The 14,390-nt window shown below is 38.1% G+C and overlaps 1 protein-coding gene across 8 annotated transcripts in view; it reads left to right on the forward strand.

Annotated features, from left to right (window-relative positions):
- Window positions 1-14,390, forward strand: part of LOC108295491 (utrophin) — a 308,974-nt gene that overhangs the window by 260,862 nt on the left and 33,722 nt on the right. For all 8 annotated transcript variants that reach the window (XM_017517718.2, XM_017517721.2, XM_017517722.2 and 5 more), the window contains 4 exons: window positions 438-587; window positions 3,874-3,949; window positions 10,106-10,320; window positions 12,415-12,532. In XM_017517718.2, coding sequence (XP_017373207.1) covers window positions 438-587; window positions 3,874-3,949; window positions 10,106-10,320; window positions 12,415-12,532 — 559 coding nt within the window. The remainder of the gene's footprint in view (window positions 1-437; window positions 588-3,873; window positions 3,950-10,105; window positions 10,321-12,414; window positions 12,533-14,390) is intronic.

Genomic DNA, 14,390 nt, shown 5'->3' on the forward strand with positions numbered 1-14,390 from the left:
TGACAGTATCCAACAAGCTTATTTCTGTTTTATCTAAAAATTTCAATAGCTTTTTTTGGGAATGTCTCTTTTGTAAACAATTTGGGGACAGTTACAAGTGGTGGGACAGTATATCAGGATGGAGTAGCAAGGAGGAAAGAACAGAATGTTAAAATTAATGATGTAAAAGTAATATATGACCCGGTTAAGAGGCAGTGAGTACCAGAGAGTGAGTTTGTGCACAGGGGTGCAGAAATGCACACAGCAGATAGGTGCTCATTCTCCTGTTAGTTATAATTTGTTAGGATGGTCTTAAGCTTCTTACAAGTTTATTTTTCACTTAATAAATTAGAAATCTACATTTATAGTAATACTTGCCAAAAAGCTTTCTAATACAGTTCTTGAACTTTCCCTTATCTGACTGCCTGCTAACCACACCTGTCTTTTAACTTCTTCAGGACTTAACTCAAGAAATGGAAATGCAAGCTGAAAAACTCAAATGGCTTAATAGAACTGAATTAGAGATGCTTTCAGATAAAAGTCTGAGTTTACCTGAAAGAGATAAAATTTCAGAAAGCTTAAGGACTGTAAATATGACATGGAATAAGGTGTGTATAAAGTTACTATCACACGTTTCTCATATTGATTGATTTTGGTGTCAGAGATGTGGCATCATCTAACTGTTTTACTTTCAAGTATATCCAAATGTGGGTGAATTTTACTAATGCTTACTAATGTTTATACTTTTTATCTGTCATAGACACAGGCATATATTCTGGAAGAATAGTTTTTATTTTATATGAAACGCTTTGGCTTAGGGGATTTATACATTATATACTACATTAGATAGTGAACATATGTTGGAATTAGGTAATAAAATTCCAGTGATTGTATTCTGAAAATGAAGACCTTAAAATAGCATTCTGAGCTGGGTGCATTGGATCACACCTGGAATCCCAGCACTTTGGGAGGCTGAGATGGGGGAATCACATGTGTCCAGGAATTTGGGACTAGCCTGGTCAACACAGTGAAACACCATCTCTACTAAAAATACAAAAATTTGCCAGGCATGGTGGCACAGCCCTGTAATCGCAGCTACTTGGGAGGCTGAGGCACGAGAATTGCCTAAACCTGGGAGGTAAAGGTTGCACTGAGCTGTAATCATGCTACTGCACTCTAGCCTAGGTGAGACAGGGAGATTCTGTCTCAAAAAAAAAAAAAAAAAAAAAAAAAAAATATCATGCAGATGACTTTTCACACGTGTGTTTATTTTCAAGGATTTTATTCATTAAGTATATATTTACTAGGTTCCAGTAAAATGTAACGGCATGTGACTACAAATAAAACTAAGCTATCTTTTCCTCATACCATTACTTTTTTTGCCATTGAAACAGATAAAAGTAGATAAAGTCATCTTTTTGTTTGACCTGGTACATACATTGAGTGGATATGTCTCTGCCCTTGGTTTGGAGGGGCTCCGTATCAGTCATTTTCTCTCTCATCCTCTTTAAATGGTAGCCATTTTCCTCTAGCTGATAATGCAGGTGCTTTATTGATCTGGCCTTTCTGAGTGGGAATCACTGCCTGTTGTGTCACAGTGATTCACACGTGTGTATCTCCGGTCTGGACGTTTCTCCATACCCTAGACTTGTACATGCAACTACCTGCTCAGCAGCTCTCCTTAGATGTCTAATAGGCACCTCAAACTAACATACACAGTCAATCTCTTGATATCCCTCTCTCCTCTGTGCCTTAATATACATCTCCCACCTTAGTCAATGGAAGTTTCATCCTTATTATTACTTACATCAGAAACATTGGAGTTAATCCTGTGGTATATGAATTCTATCACAAAAAGAAACAAACAAAACCCCCAAACCAAAACTATACCTCAGTCACCATTATTATATTTTCCTTCAAAATACGTATCTACTGGATGGATGGTTTATTGGATAGCCAGATGGCTACATATGATAAGGCAGATGTAGCAAAAGTATGACCGTTGTCGATGTGAGATGGTACATAGGTATTTTCTCTGCAATTCTTCCAACTCTTATTGGGTCAAAAAATATCATACATTTGACTGCTTCTCACGACCCCCGTTGCCACTAACTTGCTTCAAGCCTGCTGTCATCTCTTGTCTTGATGACGACAAAGGCTGCCCCACTGGTCTCCCCTGCTACTTCCTTTGCCCTTTGTTATTCTGTTCTAGACAAAGCAGCCAATATGGTTGGTTACAACATAATTCATATCCAGTGACTTCTCTGAGCAAAGTCTACCAATGGCTTTCTATCTTGCTCAGGGTCAAAGCCAAAATGATTTTAGGGCTTAAAAGGCTTCTCATGGCCTGGCATCCTATGATCCATCCTACAATGTCTGCTGCTCCATCTCCCCTACACTCCTTTACAGACATATTAGCCCCTGTGTCACTTGCTAGAAATGTCCATATTCAGTCAGAGCACACATATTTATTTAACACAAAGTGTATCAGCGGGAATTCTGCAGAAAAGGGCACAGTGGTTAATTTGGGTGCACTACATCAGACAAAGCTAAAGCTTCTGTTATTGCAGGATTTCATGTAGATTTTAATATAATTCACTTTGGTGAGTTATGAATGTCTAAGACAAACTCTCATTGTGTAGAAAATCTCAACAATCCTTTAGGAAACTCTAACGTGGTATTTCATCCATTCGTCCATCCATTCATTCATTTAATAGGTTTTTATTGGATTCTCACCTTCTGCCAGGTATCATTTTAAGAGATAGGAATGCACTAAAAAGTGTGGCACTTCTTCTAACTCAAAGAGCTTATCATGGATGGGTCCAGTGGACATGCAGTTATAACATCCAGTTAGTCGTGGGCACATAAATGTGGAACCCCTGCCTGGCTTTGAGGGATAACTGTGGAAAGTTTTGTTGAGAAGATCACATCTCAGTTAATTTGTGAAGGATGAATAAGTATTAGTTAGGTGAAGAATGAGGGAAAGGGCAGTGTAGAGAGAAGTGGTAAATGAAAGTGTGTAGAAGAGACAGAGAGTGAGCACAGTGTATATAGGTCCAGGAAGTAGCTCAATATAGAATGTAAGGCCGAGGGGTGTTCTCAAGGATGAGATCCTGGAGGACTCACTGTGCATCACAAGGAATTTGAGCTTCATTTTGCAAGCAATCTACCACTTTGAAGGTAGTGAGAAGCTATTGTTGGATTTTAAGCAGAGGAAAGTTATATTTTTGAAATACTGCTATAGCCTTTCTACAGAGATGGATGGAGTGATCCTAAGAATTGATCTAGAAAGATTAGTTAGAATCTTTAAAAGAGTTTATGAAATGGGTGTCAGGGAAGACAGGGGTAAGGAGTTTAGATTTGGGCTTGTCTAAATATCTAGTTCCCAGAGAAGGCTGGACTGAAGATATGTTTTGGGGAGTCTTTAGCCCCTCAAAACTCCATTTGATTCCTGAAACCATTGCAAAGCAGGACTCAGGGAGGGAGCTAAAGAAGGGTAAGACGACCAACACATCTACCCTGTAGATACTGGTATTTTATTGATGGACAGCGGAAAAAAGAGCTGGTGAAGGAAACTCAGAGGAGCCAGAGAGGCAGGAGGAAAGCCAGAATTGCAGGGTAGTAACAGGCTTCAAGGGAGGGGGAGTGAACAACATTAACTGGTACACAGGGGTCAGGACAGCTAAGGACTGATTGGTGTTCTTGATGGCAATGTCAGTGGAGTTAGGGGCTTAAACAAGATTGCAGTGGAAAGTGAAGGTGGAGGCAGAAGTTTAGGTGGCTAGGGGAAGAGAAGTGGCAGAGCTGCCATTCAGAATAACATCTCCTGTTTTGAACTGTAGTCATCTTTATTTATATAGTATTCTTCTCTTTCTGTTTGTCTTGATGCGGTAGATTTGCAGAGAAGTGCCTACCACTCTGAAGGAACACATCCAGGAGCCCAGTTCTGTTTCACAGACAAGGATTGCTGGTAAGATACAGTTTGTCTTTAACAAAGTTTTTAAACAATCAGTAAAGTAAAATTTTGTGATGTGAGCATCATCTATGAATTAGAAAGACTTATTTAGAAACATTGTGCCATTTTCTTTATTTAATCTACTTTCAATTATTTGAAAAGAGGATCTTCTTTAAACCCAAGACATATTTGCCTGCCCAGTGTGGGCAAGGCATTTGTTCCCACGGTAGATAAGGCTGGCCTTTTCTGGACTCCACTGGCGCCTGGGCATCCACAGGTCCTGCTGAAGGGAAGATGAGAGGCTAGGTGCAGAAACTGGGGACTAGTTTTCTGGGTCCATGCAGCTTTTCAGGAAATCAGCTATAACTGCCTGTGTTGACATGAGCTGGATTAGCATACGTAATTTAGACCCTGATTGTAACTGAGAGCAAAAGGCTTAGATGTCCTTGGAACCAGGTGGGAGATGAGGATTTAAAAGCATTCTCCATCCTAGGAGACAAATCCTGCTCACTTGGATGTGGAGAAAGAAGAATGTTTTCTCACCATGTATTTCCTTCTCTCTTTATCCAGATTAGATCACAGACTACTGCCCCATGGCCACTGTCCCCACTGCCTTGCAGGTTTTCTGAACCATCATGCCCTGCTCTTCTTCTGTTGAGTCACCTGCAAAACCCCAAATGTGACTAACTCTAACTGTCCACTCACTCCCTGCCAGCTGCTTCTGCTGATTCTTTTGATTGCTCCTCCCTATTTTTTTCTTCTCGCTCCTCCCCCTCCTCCTCCTTGACTTCCATGTCCACCTTCCACTTTCTACCTCTTCCCCTCCTCCTCCACCTCTGCCTCTTCCACTTCTCCTATTTTGGGGGCGGTGGAGGGGCCCTTTTATTTCTCTTCTTCCTCTTCTTTTTCTTTGCCTTCTCCTCCTCCTTCCCCTCAAGTTTTGGAGAAAGTGATGAGAGACAAGATTTTTTTTTCTTAGATTTTTTGAGATTGCAAGCTTATTGAGGACCAAGTTTGTGCTCTTTATTACTTGTATTTCTGGAATTTTGCACCAAAAAAATCCTGGGGCCTGATCAGGTTTCTTGATTAACATGCAGAACACTTGAATTGACATTTGGGTACCACTGCTTTGCAAATACATGCTCAACTCTGTAATTATAGGGAAAGGATTTGATGCATTTTATGAAATTGTCATGGGTTATCTTACTTTTTAGAACCTCATTATCATAAAGGAGCAGGGAAAATTTAAATACATATTTAGAAGTGTAAAAAGCTACCAGCAAAACTATACCTTCCATTAGGTGGATGGCTCATTTTTAACAAGATACTCGTCCTTGGGACAGACCTGAGACCTGAAGCTAATCTTAGTATGTCTCTCTCCTCCTACGCAATGTTTTAATTCAGTTACTTCTTTTTAACATTATATTTAGAAAATAAAATTAACCATTTTAAAGTGAACAATTTAGTGACATTTAATGCATTCACAATGTTGTACAACCACTATTTCTATCGAGTTCCAAAATATTTCTATCACTCCAAAGTAAAACCTCTTACTCATTAAGCAGTTTTTTCCCATTGCCTCCTACGTCCAGCCCCTGGCAACCACCAATCTGCATTCTGTCTCCAAGGATTTATCTATTCTGGATATTTCATAAAAATGGAATCATACAATGCTTCTTTCACTTAGCATAATGTTTTTGAGGTTCTTCCTTGCCAACATCTTGCTGACTGTACTGATTTCAGAGCTATGACTAGCCATCTCAAATAAGCATTCAGCACTAAGAGACAGTCCAGCACTAAGAGAGTGCTTTCTTCTGAGTACTGCTTGGCACTCATCTCTCAACTAATGACCTCATCTCATTTTTAAAAGAAAATAATTTTTAATTCCCTAGACAAAATCTTTTTGGTTTTCCCACTAGAGAATCCATCAAGCTACCTGCAGCTGTACCCATATACTCTATATACTTCCTTCCTGTCCAGAGAAAGGGTTATCTCTTTTTCTAAGACCAGTTCCTCCCCTTATGCATAGGTTCCTATCTTCTCTGGACTGCTTATGTATCCTCTTTCTCTAATACTATACTGGATCATCCTTATTGCCATACCTTTTGATGCAAGTAACTCTATTTAAACTGATGTATCAGTTTAAATATAATATTTAAACTGATGTATAATATTACATTATATTGGATATACTACAGTCCTCTGAATTCTCTCCTCTGTGTATGCTTACCAGTCCCATAACTGTACACATTTTTTTTTAACTGTAGATGATTCACCCACTCCGTAGGCCCATAAACTTGGAGTCAACCTCAGCTCTTCTCTGGAATTAATATTCAATCCTTCAGCAAGTAGTGTTGTTTCCATGCTCCATTCCACCTACTTTCCTGGTCTTGAACACCCTCATCTTTCTATCTAGATTATTGGAATGTACTCCTAAATCATAATCCTGATTCTATTCTCACCTCACTGTTTCTCCATGACCTATTCCTCTGATAGCAGATAGAGTAATGCTTTCTAAATGTAATTTTGATTGTGTTGCTTCTGTGATCACAATCTTTTAATCACTTCCAGCCACGTAAATGAGTTCCAAAGTCTGGCCTTGGTCCAGAACACCATGCATATCTGCCTATCTCTCTAATCACATTTCTACTACTTTTCCCTTTGTTCCTTCTGTTTCAAATATACTGGTCTTCTTGCTGTTTCAAACATGCCGAGAACATATTCATTTCTGGTCTTTGTGCTTGATGTTCTTTCTTCTTGTCTTCCCCAAATATTCTTCTCTTGGATATTTACATGTTTTTTCAAATATCCCCTTCTTGGCAAGCCCTTTCTTGCCCACAATATCTCAGATACATCCTGTCTCTTTGTCTTCTTGCATTGATATTACTTGGTAATATATATCCATTTTCCCTATGGAATGCAAGCTCCTGCCAGGCACAGTGACTCATGCTTGTAATCCCAGCACTTTGGGAGACTGAGGCGGGTGAATCACCTGAGGTCAGGAGTTCAAGGCCAGCCTGGCAATGATGAAACTGTTTCTATTAAAAATACAAAAATTAGCCAGGGGTGGTGGCAGGTGCCTATAATCCCACCTACTGGGAGACTGAGTCAGGAGAATTGCATGAACCCGGGAGGCAGAGGTTGCAGTGAGCCGAGATCATGCCATTGCAGTCCAGCCTGAACTTTATCTTGTACACTCCCATGCCTGCAGTGTCTAGAATAGTACCTTACGCATAATAGGTTCTTAGTAGATATTTCATGAATTCAAACAATGAATTTTTTTTTTAAAACTATGAAAGAAGTGGAGATTGGGCAGAAGGATGTGTGAGGTATTCTGCAGGGTGTGTAGTGAGGAAATCACTGGGTTATAGCATATGGGTGCCTTCTATTTCATTAGCTGCCGCGAGGGTGCTGTCTAGATTACTTGGCCCAGTTTACACTGACACTGGCTGTGTGTGGTGGGTTCTCATTGTTCTACAGCATTACCAGCACCTCAACATTTTGTTCTCAGGACCCCTTTACACTTGTAAAAATTATTGAGGACCCTCCAGGAGTTTTCGTTTTTATGAGTGATATCTATCAATATTTACCTCACTAGAAAAACATTTCCATTAATTCATTTATTAAGTTGTTTAAAAATAACAATAAGGCCATTATATGTTAACAAAAATAGCATATTTTTGTAACATATTAGCATAAGCTGCTGGGAACAGTAGATCATGTCTATAATCCTAGCAGTTTGGGAGGCTGAGGCAGGAGGATCAGTTGAGCCCGGGAGTTTGAGACCAGCCTGGGTAACATAGAGAGTCCCCATACCTAAAAAAATAAAAAAAATAAAAAGCCATTCTTGGTGATGCAGTCCTATAGTTCCAACTTCTCAAGAGGCAGGGGTGGGAGAGTCACTTGAACCCAGGAGGTTGAGACTGCAGTAAGCTGTGTTTGTGCCTCTGTATCCCAGTCTGGGCGACAGAGTGAGCCCGTCTCAAAGAAAAAAATCCAAACAAACAAAAAACCAACTCTGTTTTCTAAAACAAACAAAAACTTGGTAACGTTGCTGTTATATATTTTTTGAACCCATCTGTATTCTTATATCTGTGTCTGCATTTGATCTTTTGTGATATCACATGTTATGTAGCCTTAGATAAAAATCCCTGTACACTTGGGAGAGAATGAGCCTAAAAAGGCAAATAATATGGTGATGATAATAATGTAGTCATCTCGACCTTTGTAAAGGTCTCTAGGAACCTAGAGCTTCTCAGATGTCACTTTGCTGATGGTGGTCCTGTGGATATTGGGTGTGTCATTTTAATTTGTATTACCCCAGTAATTGAGGAGGTCAGACATTTATTTCACGTTTTTATGTTTATTGCCTTTCTTATTTCCTCTTTTGTCGATTGTTTTTAGATGATTTTTTAAGTTTCAGGAAAAAGTATTTTGGCTATCAGTTCTTTGTCTGGAATGTGGATTGCAAATGCTATCCCCTTTAATGTTTCAAAGGCTTTGAAAATCTTGACTTATGGTGCTCCCTTTGGAATTCTTAACCATTAATGGTTTATTAATAGCTTCCTTATTTTGTGTTTTCTGTTAGAGCTACTTCAGTCCTCTGAAGTCATACAAATATTCCATATTTTTAACTGACAATTTTGGTTTTCATATTTAGGTCCTTAATCCACCAAGAATTAATTTTCCTATGGTACATGTGAGGTTAAAATCAGTCCCATCATTTCTTTGCCGCAGTCATGGGTCAACACTTTATTGAACAGTAAATTCTTCCTCATTGATCTGTAATTCAGTCTCTGCCAAGGTCAGATTTCTCTGCCACTTACACACTGTGACTCTTCTCTTCCGTTGGTCCGTTTAAATGTTTCAGTCCATAATATACTCAGTTCATTACTATTAGCTAGATAATATAATGTAACATTTGGGAGGGCATATTTCTCTACCAAAAATAAAAATTTGACTGTTTTTTGTCCTTTTCTACATTAATTTTGTAACCAGAAATTTGAATCAATGATTTTTGTTTAGTTACACTCAAACCTGTTGGGATTTTTATTAGGATTGTGCTGAACTTACAGATTGGCTATATGTTTTAGTAAATTATTTAGGCCTTATCTAATATGTCATATCTAAAGTAAGTTTCAGATGGCTTTAATTACTAATTCAACTACTTTTGTATCAAAACCAATCAGTTTGGCAATGAATATTAAATACATACTTTTTTGTATTTTCTGACTCAGTAATTCTACTTGGGAAATCTATGCTAAGATAGTGATCATAGGCCAGGTGCGGTGGCTCAAGCCTGTAATCCCAGCACTTTGGGAGGCTGAGGCGAGCGGATCACAAGGTCAAGAAATCGAGACCACCCTGGCCAACATGGTGAAACCCCGTCTCTACTAAAAATACAAAAAATTAGCTGGGTGTGGTGGCGTGCACCTGTAGTCCCAGCTATTCGGGAGGCTGAGGCAGGAGAATTGCTTGAACCCAGGAGGCGGAGGTTGCAGTGAGCCGAGATCGCACCACTGACTCCAGCAAGGGTAACAAGAGCGAAACTCCGTCTCAAAAAAAAAAAAAAAAAAAAAAAAAAAAAAAAAATAGTAAAAAAAAAAAAAAAAAAAAAAAAAAAGATAGTGATCATAAATATGCGAAATACTCTACTCTAAAAGATATTCCTTGCAAGTTTTTTAAAATTAAAATAAAATTTTAGCCGCAATCTAAGTATCGAAGGGTTAAATGAAAGTTAGTGGATATAGGGATAGGTTATTACATAGGTATTCACAATGTGTTTATTAAGAATAAAATATGCTGACATTATAAAGTTAAATGAAAAATGAATAAAAAATTAGGAATAAGTTAGCTTTATAATTAAAATCATCTTGCCAAAATGAAATAATACTTCTAATTCTCCCATGTTTGTACTTTTAGTTTTTCTCAGTATCAGTGTTGATTATGTTCTAGAATGTGGTGAAACTGTTCTGTTGGCTTGATAGCTACCAACCACATATGGATATCACAGGTAATATCATAGCCATTTCAGTGTGCAAAAATAACCTCTCAGATTTTTTTTACTTCAACTAAATTTTATTTAACTACATATATGTCTTTCACCATGACACCATCATAATCAAAATATCCTATTGATTGATTTCTCTTTTGCTGCGTTTTTTATTTCAGCTCATCCTAGTGTCCAAAAGGTGGTGCTAGTATCATCTACATCAGATACTCCTGTTCAGTCTCCTCGTACTTCGGAAATTTCACTTCCTGCTGATCTTGATAAAACTATAACAGAACTAGCCGACTGGCTGGTATTAATCGACCAGATGCTGAAGTCCAACATTGTCACTGTCGGGGATGTAGAAGAGATCAATAAGACCGTTTCCCGAATGAAAGTAGGTGAATAGTGTAAAGGCTTGTCATGGAAATGCCACAACCCAGAGACAAACCAGATCTGTTTGAATCCCTTTTGTTTATCCTAAAACTACGAGAGAATGAGGTTTAAGAAATTCTGTATTTGTCAAACAGCCATCTAGGGCTAACTACAAAGCATAGAGCTTTTCTGGCATTTATACTGCAGTGATATGATCAGGTTTTCTGACTTGAACTAAAGGACCCACTGCATTTAAAAAATCTAAAACCGATACCATAAAGCTAGGCACATTAGTATAAATATAAGCTGGTGTTAACATTTCATGCCTGTTATATGATGTGGGATAGTTTCCTAAAGTGCCTTTGCAACTTCTATTACATAATGAGATGAATTTCTGACTTTAGAAGTATCTCCTATAGTTTTATTATTATACTTATATCATCTAATATTAATTTGTAAAATTCTTTCTCCATATTTAATGTGTGCTAAGTTCTGGACTGTGAGTTATACAGGGATACTGACAAGAATATACTAATAGAAATTGGGCATCTACAATAAAATAATAATAACAGCTATCGCTAGCTTTTACTAAGTGCGTCATATGTACTGGGCATTTTTCTAAGTATTTGACACGTTACCTCATTCAGTTATTTAATAATCTTGTGAGGTAGGTATGGTTTTTATTCCCACATGACAAATAAGCCCAAACTGAGGCAGAGGCACTGAGTGCATGTGAGTAGAGAAATTACCGTGGCAAGGCCAGAGTCTCATGAAAGCCTCAGGACAGGCACAAGCCACCTGTTGGGGGAGCCAGGATGAGGAAGGGGATCACTTCTCCTGTGGTAGAAAGCAAACTGTGTGGGTTTTGGCATCTGAGATAAAGCGATGGCATGCCTGGCATAGGGAACAGAGTGAATAAAGATGTGGTACAGGAGGCACGAAGGACTTTAGGGTCAACATTTGTGCAATTAAGAAATACTTCACAGCCTGAAGTAAGGCAGGAAAGGCAGCTAAAGTTCCCTTTGTGAAGGAGCCTGCAGGCTGTGCAAACCTCTGAATATTTAGTCTGTACGCAGTTGGTAAGCCTCTTTCTTCCCATTTCTTTTTCTTTTTTAAATTGTGGCTAGGAACTCGTGATAACAATGCTCCACTTTAGTAGGAGACTAGGATGGATTGGAGGCAAGAAATGCTTAAATCAAGGCAAAGAGCCCTTTCTGAAGTGACTAAGAGGATGCTATTGCAATTAGCGGAAATAAGGAATAGAAGAAATGGAGTGTGAATGAGGGTTTCAGTGATTTAGTTTCAGACGTGTTGTGGTAAGGAGTCTTTATGCCATTTAGAAGGAATTGATCAGCATTCATTACTATGTGCCATGGGACTTAGGATTGAAAGTGGTGGGCAATCCATTTAGTGGTAATATTTGACACCAGAGGAGTAGCTGAAATCTACAAAATTAGTGAATTTGTAAAGAGGAAGGACTGGGAAAGAATCATTTGCCACTATCTGTATTTTTTGTAAATTGTGTTTTCTAGTCTCTGACTGTCATTAGTTCTGTACTGAAAACACATGATTTTCCTGATGTTGTTACCATTTCTCCCATATTTATCAGCACTGAGAGACACAAACCATCTACAGCAGGAATTTTTCATGTCTAAGAGGATTTAATTTATAGTTATTCCTCTTAGCACATTTCTATGTCACCCCCAACCCTGTGACATTAGTTTCATATCTGACACAGAACAGATATGCCACGCGTCAGTGGCAGCAATAACTGCTAATGTTTTCAGGGCATTTGTTTTAGCTTTTGAAGGGATTTTCTTTATTTAATGTCCTCAGACTGGATGTAACTGAGCTGGCAGTATTATTTATTTTTTGTGAAAACAAAAACACAGAGAGGTAAAGCCCCTTGCCTGGTGACTCAGGTGCTAAATGGAAGAACTGAGATTTGAACCCAGAATCTTTAACTTTAAATCAGGTACTCATTTTCTGCCACGTTGCTGATGCCTCAGTATGCCATAGAAGAGGAAAACAACTTCGATGTCAACACATCTGTTTTGCTTAGTATTCTTCTCATATGGCTTATTAACTTATCATAATAATCATTTCTACTTAACAGATTACAAAGGCTGACTTAGAACAGCGCCATCCTCAGCTCGATTGTGTTTTTACATTGGCACAGAATTTGAAAAATAAAGCTTCCAGTTCAGATGTGAGAACAGCAATCACAGAAAAATGTAAGTTTTTTTAAAATTATGTATCATCACCCACTTTCCCTTCAAATGGACGGACACACACACACTCAACACACACACACCCAGTAATAGTGTTTAATATTAGTTTCTCTTTATTTATACAGAAACGTAGCTTTCCCTTGTTTTTATAAATCTTTTGTGAACATTGTTACGATGACCTTATGAATTCATTAATTTTAACATCACAACTCTTAAGTAATTACTTACACATTGGGTTTTCTTCTCTTAACTTAGGTCTTTTTTTAGAAGAATAAAAAAGAGAGAAACTCACAAGAATGCAAATCCATTCTCTCATTATATTTTGTTCTCTAAAATCAGGTCTTACTATGTCTTTTAACTCACCTCAAAATTCAGTCCATAAATATTTATCGAGCAACTACTATGTACTTATGTGACTGACGTTAATTTGGGGATGCTTTAGTTAAAAAGGAGAGAAAACAAAAACATAAACATACAAAACAATAGGAAACAAAGATCCTTGCATGGGGTTTGCATTCTAGCTCAGAAACATCTGTTAAATCTGTATGACGTACACATTCCCACTGTGTACGTTTCTGCATCTAAAATACGTAGAAAAATAGCTCCGTTTCTGTGTAAATAAAGAGTAACATTGCCACTGTGTATGTCACACAGATTTAACAACTGCTTCTGAGCTAGAAGCATCTAGCTTCTACGAACCCTTCTCAATGGGAACGTACTACCGATAGCAAACGAAGTCTAATTTCTCAAGAATGGCATCTAGGGATTGTCACAATCTGCTGCCACTATCCCGTCTCTCACTTCAGCCCTCAGCCCGGTCTGTCATTATTCTGTGCTATATGTATTCCTTAAAGCGTCCTGACAGTTCCTAGTCATCTTACCTTTATTCGCGTTATTTCTCTCTTGGCCTTTTCTCCCCAGATGAAATTCTACGAAGCAGCCAAAATGTCACCCCCTTTGTGACGTCTTTCCTTCCTCTTCTATTTCCTGGTGAATGTTAATTTCTATTTTTTTAGTTCCTTCTATGGCCTTTTCCCCCCATAGCTTTATTATAGATCTCACGACTACTTTAATTCTGTCTTCCTTCCATAGATTGTGCATATCTATCTTTCTGCCCTTGGGCCTTTCACAGTGCCCAATACAAATTAACTACCTGATAAATACTTGTGGCAAAATAGAAACTGGAAGGATAAAGCCTAATCTTTCTCAAGGGAAGAAAGTCAACTACTCTCCCTGTAAAAAGTATGTTTTGATTTCAAAATAATCATGGGAGCAACAAGGTTGTTATAGGACATACAATAGAAAAGAACTTTTAATGTCTGACAGTGTTGGCTAATTTTTACTAAATACACCATTTTCCTTCCTTTCTCTCTCTCTTGATGAATAGATGGATTGTGTTTGTTACGGAACTTTGGAGTGAGTCAGTTTCCCCTCACATCACAGGGGCGCTCCTCTGCTCTAGTGTCCAAACTATCGACAAAGCCATTTCCAGTTTGCTTTTTCTATTTGATGTTTATTTTTATTTTTTCCATCACCTCTCTTTTTGTCCAAAACTTTTTTCAAGGTTTTTTGATTTGCAAGACTTTCCTTCTCCTAAATATCTTTCCTTTCCCATTTAATGTACACACTCTGTTTTCTCTTTATATGTTAACATTTTTGTGCGTGTAGAGGTTTGATAGTCTTCATCACTCCTCATTATATGAAAAACCTTTCTCAGGGGTAGTGTGCTGCGACCAATAGTAACCTGTTTTTAGGATTTAACTCACAATGAATAGGATACTTTGCTTATTTTTTATGATAAACCTGTGATATTTACTCTCGCTTGATATCTTTGGTTTCATTTGTTTATTGTTTTTTTTTT

The sequence above is a fragment of the Cebus imitator genome, unplaced genomic scaffold, assembly GCF_001604975.1.
Source record: "Cebus imitator isolate Cc_AM_T3 unplaced genomic scaffold, Cebus_imitator-1.0 Scaffold642, whole genome shotgun sequence".
NCBI classification, from domain to species: domain Eukaryota; kingdom Metazoa; phylum Chordata; class Mammalia; order Primates; family Cebidae; genus Cebus; species Cebus imitator.